Here is a 9,894-nt window from a genome sequence, read left to right on the forward strand (position 1 = left end):
AAAAAAAAAAAAAAAAAAAAAAAAATTTGAGCACACAGATACCACACACATTTTGTCACATATATACCTAAATGTGTCTGTGAATAGATACAGTGTTGTTTATTTTCAATCTGTATGTCTTTCATTTATTTTTCTTCCTTTATTTCATTGGCTAGAACTTACAATATTATGTCAAATAGGAGTGGTGTCAACCTTACTGTTTCTGATTTTTGGGGAAAAGTATTCAATATTTAACCTTTGAATATCATGTCAGCTGTTATCTTTTTGTAGGACCTGCATGTCAATTTCCAGATATTCCCATTTCTAATTTGCTAAAATTGAATAGTTCTACTAATATAAATTTTGATCTAGTTGGTTGATTATATTGCTCAAGTCTTCTATGTGTTTACTGATTTTCTAATTTTTCCATCAAGTTCTAAGGAGTATTGTAGTCTCCAAGTATGACTCTCGATATGTCTATTTCTCCTTTCATTTCTAGCTTATTTTGCTTGCATTTTGAAGCTCTGTTGTAAGGTGCATACACACAGGATTGATGTCTTCTTAGAGAATTGATCTTTTTATTGGCATATAATGTATTTCTTTATACTGGATAGCATTTCTTGCTCTGAAGTAAACTTTATATAGATATAGTAACTCCATCTCTATTTTACTAAAATTTGTATAATATTTTTATTGATGTTTGATATCTATTGACATTTGAAGACTATACAGAAATTTCATAAAAAGAGTATTACAAACTATTATAGTTTACAGCTAAGTACTTGGATCTCTAGTTTATTATGTTGCTAACCTCTATTTTATGATGATTCCAGAAAATAAAGAATACAGAAATCAATTATTTTTGAAATAATTATGACTATATTTTATTCTTGAAACTAAGGCATATCTTAGAGTTCAATAAACTACATTTCCAAATTTATGTAATTTATTATTAGCTATTTTTTAGCTATAATTAGTTCATTATATATTCTTATAATTTGTTTTCCAATTAATTTTGCTTTTATGTCCTCTCTCAGTGCTAATTAGAAGCCATATTTCAGCTGACTTGCATGTATAGATAAATGATCATAGTTTCCTTGAGGGTCACAGATACAATAAAAAATACCTACATTTGGGATACTAGGCCAAAGGATCCCAATTATGGTAATGAGATCTCATCCACCCACTCCAAGTCATTTATACTTCCCTAAGAATTATTGACAAATTAATTAAAAATACCAACTCTGTAAATAATGCAAGTCTTTAATGCATTTGTATATAGGTTGTTACCTTTTTTTGTCACAATGTTTTAAGTAGCTAATAAAAATATGCCTTTGAAATATAAATTTTATTTTTTTTTCCTCACCCCAACAGCTGCAGAAATAACTGTTCAACCAACTGTGGAAGAGGCCTCTGACAACTGCACTCAAGAATGTCTCATCTATGGCCATTCTGATGCCTGCTGGATGCCGGCATCTCTGAATCATTCCAGCTCTTCGCAAGCACAGGCCTCTGCTCTATGCCACAGCCCACCACTGTCACAGGCCTCTACTCAGCACCACAGCCCACCGGTGACACAGACCATTGCTCTCTGCCACAGCCCTCCAGTGACACAGACCATCGCATTGTGCCACAGCCCTCCACCGATACAGGTCTCTGCTCTCCACCACAGTCCTCCTCTAGTGCAGGCTACTGCACTTCGCCACAGCCCACCATCAGCACAGGCCTCAGCCCTCTGCTACAGCCCTCCTTTAGTACAGGCTGCTGCAATCAGCCACAGCTCTCCTCTGCCACAGGTTACTGCCCTCCATCGCAGTCAGGCCCAATCATCAGTCAGTTTGCAGCAAGGTTGGGTGCAAGGTGCTGATGGACTACGCTCTGTTGATCAGGGAGTGCAAGGTAGTGCAACATCTCAGTTTTACACCATGTCTGAAAGACTTCACCCCAGTGATGATTCAATTAAAGTCATTCCTTTGACAACCTTCACTCCACGCCAACAGGCCAGACCCTCCAGAGGTGATTCCCCCATTATGGAAGAACATCCCTTGTAAAGCTAAAATAGTTACTTCAAATTTTCAGAAAAGATGTATGTAGTCAAAATTTAAGATATAATTCCAATGAGTATTCTGATTATCAGATTTGTAAATAGCTATGTAAATAGAAACAGATACCAGAATAAATCTACAGCTAGACCCTTAGTCAAAAGTTAACCAAAAAATTGCAATTTGTTTAATTCAGAATGTGTATTTAAAAAGAAAAGGAATTTAACAATTTGCATCCCCTTGTACAGTAAGGCTTATCATGACAGAGCGTACTATTTCTGAGGTACAGTATTTTTTGTTGTTTCTATCATCATGTGCAATATTACTGATTTGTTTCCATGCTGATTGTGTGGAACCAGTATGTAGCAAATGGAAAGCCTAGAAATATCTTATTTTCTAAGTTTACCTTTAGTTTACCTAAACTTTTGTTCAGATAACTTTAAAAGGTTTACGTACTCTAGCCTTTTTTTGGGCTTTCTGTTTGATTTTTGTTTGTTGTTTTCAGTTTTTTTTGTTGTTGTTTGTTAGTGAGTCGAATCTCCCTTCGAAATACACAGTTGGTAGTGTAAATACTGCTTGTTGTGTCTCTCTCTCTCTGCTTTCATGTTTTCTACCTTATTCCAATACTATATTGTTGATAAAATTTGTATATACATTTTCAATAAAGAATATGTATAAACTGTACAGATCTAGATCTACAACCGATTTCTCTACTCTTTAGTAGAGTTCGAGACACAGAAGTGCAATAACTGCCCAAATTAAGCAACTATTTGCTAAAAAGGGCCTCTTTTTACTTTAATAGTTTAGCATAAAGTACATCAGAAATAAAACCGTATCTGCCATTTTAAGCCTGTAGTCCATTATTACTTGGGTCTTTCTTTACTTCTAGGAATTTGTATGTAACAGCCTAGAAAATTAAAAGTAGGTGGATGCATCCAAAGCACGAGTCACTTACAATATCGACGATAAACTACTATTTTGTAGAGAAACTCAGGAAGATTTAAATGTTGATTTGACAGCTCAATAGGCTGTTACCAAAGGATGTTCAGTAAAAATAACAAATACATATAACTGTAGATAAAACCATATATTAAATCTATAAGACTAAGGGATTTTTGTTATTCTAGCTCAACTTACTGAAGAAAACCACCAATAACAAGAAGAATATCAGGAAGGAACTTTTCAAGAAATGTAATTATAAATCTACATCCAACATAGAATTTTAAGGAAAAATGCAGAGGGAGAAATAAGGCACATGACTGCTTCTTGCAGTCAACAAGAAATACCCCAATAACACACACAGAACAAAAACCATCAAAATCTCATATATGAAATAAAATATATTCTTCTAAGCAAAAAGAAACAGTACTATTAATAGAAAACATTAGTTTTCTTCTGTTGGCTGTTATTTCCTTCTTTTATCCTCTTAACTGGCCATTGTCTTCTATGTGCACATTTTATAAATGTACAGAAACATCACCAACTTATTTCTTCCATAGCAAAAGTGAGAAAATACCTTGTTTCAGTATAATACTAAACCAAGAGACAATTGATGTTTAATGGGGGTGGTCAGGGCGGGAAGGGGGAGGGAGTCAATATCTCCTATTGATTAACTTAGACGTAGATTTTTGTAATGTGTAACTTGATATTGAATTTATGATTAAACTGTGTGTAAATTTTGTAACATAAACTGTGGTAATTGCATAATTTCATCGGTGAGGATTTCCACTGAATATTGAGAAAGTTTCTTTTCATGTGCCCAGCAGGTTAAGTAGCGTTTTCAGAATATACATTATTCCCATCAATTGTAAAGCTTCTTAAATCATATTTGATTGGGTGTGCAGAATAACTTAACTTTTAACTATCAGAGTTTGATTAATAAAATTAATTAATTTTTTTCTCCTTCGTGTTAATGTTCCAAGGGATTTGGAGCATACTTGTTTTCCAGGTGCATGTGAATCCCAAAAGACTGATGATATTTGAATGTTTATTAAATTATTATCATACAAATGTGTTGATATTGTTGCTATTGTTGTTGATGTTGAAAATTTTAAACTTGGGGTAGATTAAGAAAAGAACCAATAGTGACAAAAATCAGTTCTTCCAGTAGATTTTAGAACATTCTTTGCCTCAAAAAACCTGCAAAGATGATGTGAGATTTTTTTCTTGTATTTTAATTATTTTTACATATTCCCTCTGCAAACCTTTAGTTTTCTTATGATCTACACACACACACACATACACACACACACACACACACACACACACACACATTTAAAGGATATAAAAAGAAGAGACTGAAAGATTATTAAATAACTTATCAGGCATCTCAATGGTTACTATCTATGTTAATGAAAATCAAATAGGACTCAAAGTTGGATATTTGGGATTTTTCTTCTGATAGTATAATTTATTGAGTTACTAGGGAGGTTCTTAAATCCTCATAGCTGGAAACTTGTGACGTTTTGACACCTTTCCTATAGATAGATATAGGAATGAACCAATACGCTTTTGTTACCCTTTCTAACGCTGATTTTATAATCAGACTTAGATTGTGTTTAGAATATTAAATGACTGGGCACCCTCTTCTTGGTTTTTACCAGAGAGGCTTTGAATGGAAGCAGGCTGAGAGTAGCCAAAGAGGCAAGGAGTATTAGCCCAGTTATTCTCCCCATGCCTTCTCTTTCTAAGCTTCCACTAGGTCTAGCCTTGGAAACCTGTAACTTCTAGGGCTTCAGATCTGATGATATCTTTTTCATCACATTACAAGTTATTTCTTTGACTGAATAGACAGTGGTATAGGTTGACACAGCACACAAGTGGCTATTGTGATGTATGATGTATGTAGTCCTAGAACTGCAAAATGTCTTACTGAACCAACAGTCAAAAAATGGTTCTGTTTTAAAAAGGATTTTGTTTGATTTGAAATTAAAATTTCAAACTGAATGACTTACATGAAAATAATACATTCAATCAAAGTAGTTATTCTATTTTGTGTCCATATTCAATTAGATTGTGATTATTAATTTTCTAGCTATGATATTACTATATCACACTTGTGAGTATGTATTCAAATACTAAGTATCTTATATGCTACGTGCATACACATTCTTTTCTTAAACTTTACCTGCGTTTTAACTAATATTGTGTCAGTGTATTAAAAATTAGCTTTTACATATGATATCTACAATGTAATAAATTTAGAGAGTAATTTTGTGTATTCTTATTTACTTAACATTTTACTTTTAATTATGTAAATTTGGTTAGAAAATAATAATAAATGGTTAGTGCTATTGTGTAATGGTAACAGTTACAAAGAGCCTCTGCCTTCCCAAACTAATATTTATCACACATGGTCATTAAATGGGAAAAAAATAGACTAAACAAATCACAAATTGTTCAGTTCTTAAAATGTAATTATGTCACACACAAAAAAAATCCTTTTCAATCCTGAGAAAATTAAGGGGGTTTTACTCACATGGATATTTCAAGATTCGTTTTTTTTGTTTGTTTGTTTCTTTTTCATGGTATTACTGAAGGTGTGTATACTCCCTAATATACATTTATGAAAATCTACTTGTTTAGGCTTTTATTTATACTCTTCTGATTTTACTTTTTATTATAATTATTATTTCTTATCTTTCTTCTTTTATATTTTTTGGAAACCAAATTTATAGTTAGTTTAGGTAAACTTTTTATCATGACCATTAGAAACTATTTTGAATGTTTCCAGCTGGCTCAATTGGCTGGGAAAACATGGGAGCAAGAGAAGCTGAAATATATTTCTACAAGAACCTTTCTGTATTATGTGCCAATTACCACACCAGATCAATTTTATGCAGAGGCCTTAAAATATTCTTTCACAGTAGCTTTCTTACACTAACCATCATGTGCTTTTAGTAAATATGATTTTTTAAAGCAGTGCAAGTTGACAACAGCAGAAACAGTAACAAAAAATCTGCTCAGAAAAATGTATGTGCACAAATAAAAAAAAATTAATGGCAATTGCTTAGTGATTGTAAGTGATACTTTTTAAAGAGTAAACCGTGTGAAATTTATACTATCCCTGCTTAAAATATTAAGAATTTTATGAAATATGTATTTATGTTTGTATTGTGGGAAAATTCCTCCTCTGTGATATCATACAGCCTCTGAAAGTGAACAGTATCCCAAAGCAGTTCTAACCATGCTTTGGAAGTAAGAAGATTGACTATTGTATGGCCAAGGATGGCAGTATGTAATCCAGAAGCAAACTTGTATTAATTGTTCTATTTCAAGTTCTGTATTGCATGTTTTCTTATTAATATATATTAATAAAGTTATGAGAAATAAACATTCATTTTTATTGTGTGTGTTAATTCAAAACTCGAATGATTCACTTTATTTTAAATAGATTTTCAAATATATATAGAAAATACCCTTTTTCAGTGGTACATTTCAGATTTAGCATATTTTTGTTCACTCTGATAACTCCTTCAATATAATTTCTGACTTGAACATAATTTCAATCACTTTTCAAAATTGCTGAACACTATTGTAGTGTTTCTGAACATTTATTTTGCATCTTTCAAGACAAGATTTAAGTGATATTTATTTATTCCTGATTAGATCTATTGCTTCACTTACTGTAAAAGTTACCTAAGGATTTCTCTGTACAACCATAGGAGATCCAGGTGAAATAAGTTTCTGGAGATAGTTGATAATATTTGTGGAACAAAATAACTTTACTCCTGGCTTTGTTTTCACTTTGGCTAAATGGAGAGAATTCATTGAAACCTCTCAAACTACAAGGTATCACTAAATATGTAACTGCATTTACAATTTTATTAGCCCCAAATTTTGATTAAGAATTACATACCGCACAGTCCAGTGCTTTTTGTATTATTTTTTCTCACTCATATATTTATTATTGTGATATTAATTTATTCATTTCACCAAGGGTTAGCTGGTGAAGAAAGAAAAAAAGGAAAATTTAAATCAAGCAACATTTTAACCTCCGGCAAAAAGGAGATTGGGGTTTTAGAAGAAGTACAATATACGTGTAGGTTAATTTGTGTTATTCCTCATCTTCACTCCAGCCATTTGGGAAATAAAAACTCACAAGTTAGTTAGTTGTTGGGACTTAATTTGTGAAGCTGATTGAGAATCACCAAGTTATATATAGATATTATTATAATAACCTTGGCAAGAACTCTAGAACCTGAGAAAGTGAATATGATGAAAATATACTCTGAATAGGAGAAAAATACCCTACTGAAAAGGAGTATTACAAATTTCTTCTTTTTCAACAAGTGGAAAAATATGTGAGCTAATATTTGGCTTGATTAAAGACATTGAAGTTATTGGTCTTATTGTCAGAACTGGCCAAACTGACTTATAAAATATTGAACAGCCTCGGGTGGTGGAGCCAAGATGGCCGAATAGGAACAGCTCCAGTCTACAGCTCCAGCCTGAGAGACACAGAAGATGGGTGATTTCTGCATTTCTGTTTGAGGTACCAGTTTCATCTCACTAGGGAGTGCCAAACAGTGGGTGCAGGACATTCGGTGAAGTGCACTGTGTGCGAGCCGAAACAGGGTGAGGCATTGCCTCACTCGGGAAGCGCAAGGGGTCAGGGAGTTCCCTTTCCTAGTCAAAGAAAGGGGTAACAGACGGCACCTGGAATATCGGGTCAGTCCCACCCTAATACTGCACTTTTCCAATGGGCCTGGAAAACGGCACACTAGGAGATTGTGTCCTGCACCTGGCTCGGAGGGTCCTATGCCCACGGAGTCTCACTGATTGCTAGCACAGCAGTCTGAGATCAAGCTGCAAGGCGGAAGCGAGGCTGGGGGAGGGGGGCCCGCCATTGCCCAGGCTTGCTTAGGTAAACAAAGCAGCCAGGAAGCTCAAACTGGGTGGAGCCCACCACAGCTCAAGGAGGCCTGCCTGCCACTGTAGCCTCCACCTCTGGGGGCAGGGCACAGACAAACAAAAACTCAGCAGGAACCTCCACAGACTTAAATGTCCCTGTCAGACTGACAGCTTTGAAGAGAGTAGTGGTTCTCCCAGCACGCACCTGGAGATCTGAGAACTCTAAGAACGGAAAGACTGCCTCCTAAAGTGGGTCCCTCACTCCTGAGCAGCCTAACTGGGAGTCACACCCCCGGTAGGGAAAGACTGACACCTCACTCGGCCGGGTACTCCTCTGAGACAAAACTTGCAGAGGAACTATCAGACAGCTGAATTTGTGGTCTCACGAAAATCCGCTGTTCTGCAGCCACCACTGCTGACACCCAGCCAAACAGGGTCTGGAGTGGACATCTAGTAAACTCCAACAGACCTGCAGCTAAGGGTCCTGTCTGGTAGAAGGAAAACTAACAAACGGAAAGGACATCCACACCAAAAACCCATCTGTACGTCACCATCATCAAAGAGCAAAAGTAGATAAAACCACAAAGATGAGGAAAAAACAGAGCAGAAAAACTAGAAACTCTAAAAAGCAGAGCACCTCTCCTCCTCCAAAGGAACGCAGTTCCTCACCAGCAACGGAACAAAGCTGGATGGAGGATGACTTTGACGAGTTGAGAGAAGAAGGCTTCAGATGATCAAACTACTCTGAGCTACGAGAGGAAATTCAAAACAATAGAAAAGAAGTTAAAAACTTTGAAAAAAAATTAGAAGAATGGATAACTAGAATAACCAATGGAGAGAAGGGCTTAAAGGAGCTGATGGAGCTGAAAGCCAAGTTTCGAGAACTACGTGAAGATTGCAGAAGCCTCAGTAGCAGATGTGATCAACTGGAAGAAAGGGTATCGCTGATGGAAGATGAAATGAATGAAATGAAGCCAGAAGGTAAGTTTAGAGAAAAAAGAATAAAAAGAAATGAACAAAGCCTCCAAGAAATTTGAGACTATGTGAAAATACCAAACCTATGTCTGATTGGTGTACCTGAAAATGACGGGGAGAATGGAACCAAGTTGGAAAACACTCTGCAAGATATTACCCAGGAGAACTTCCCCAATCTAGCAAGGCACGCCAACATTCAGATTCAGGAAATACAGAGAACACCACAAAGATACTCCTCGAGAAGAGCAACTCCAAGACACATAATTGTCAGATTCACCAAAGTTGAAGTGAAGGAAAAAATGTTAAGGGCAGCCAGAGAGAAAGGTCGGGTTACCCACAAAGGGAAGCCCATCAGACTAACAGCGGATCTCTTGGCAGAAACTCAACAAGCCAGAAGAGAGTGGGGGCCGATATTCAACATTCTTAAAGAAAAGAATTTTCAACCCAGAATTTCATATCCAGCCAAACTAAGCTTCATAAGTGAAGGAGAAATAAAATACTTTACAGACAAGCAAACGCTGAGTGATTTTGTCACCACCAGGCCTGCCCTAAAAGAGCTCCTGAAGGAAGCAGTAAACATGGAAAGGAACAACTGGTACCTGCCACTGCAAAAACATGCCAAATTGTAAAGACCATCGAAGCTAGGAAGAAACTGCATCAACTAACAAGGAAAATAACCAACTAACATCATAATGACAGGATCAGATTCACACATAACAATATTAACTTTAAATGTAAATGGGCTAAATGCTCCAATTAAAAGACACAGACTGGCAAACTGGATAAGGAGTCGGGACCTATCAGTGTGCTGTATTCAGGAAACCTATCTCACGTGCAGAGACACCCATAGACTCAAAATAAAGGGATGGAGGAAGATCTATCAAGCAACTCGAAAACAAAAAAAGGCAGGGGTTGCAATCCTAGTCTCTGATAAAATAGACTTTAAACCAACAAAGATCAAAAGAGACAAAGAAGGCCATTACATAATGGTAAAGGGATCAATTCAACAAGAAGAGCTAACTATCCTAAATATATATGCACCCAA

The 9,894-nt window shown here is 35.7% G+C and overlaps 1 protein-coding gene across 1 annotated transcript in view; it reads left to right on the forward strand.

The window, feature by feature from the left end:
- Window positions 1-2,030, forward strand: part of LOC131383880 (protocadherin-11 X-linked-like) — a 4,251-nt gene extending 2,221 nt beyond the window's left edge. The window contains exon 2 of the mRNA XM_058441331.1: window positions 1,354-2,030. Coding sequence (XP_058297314.1) covers window positions 1,354-2,030 — 677 coding nt within the window. The remainder of the gene's footprint in view (window positions 1-1,353) is intronic.
- The last annotated feature ends 7,864 nt before the right edge of the window (window positions 2,031-9,894 follow it).

Source organism: Hylobates moloch, unplaced genomic scaffold (genome assembly GCF_009828535.3).
Source record: "Hylobates moloch isolate HMO894 unplaced genomic scaffold, HMol_V3 SCAFFOLD_7, whole genome shotgun sequence".
Classification (NCBI taxonomy): domain Eukaryota; kingdom Metazoa; phylum Chordata; class Mammalia; order Primates; family Hylobatidae; genus Hylobates; species Hylobates moloch.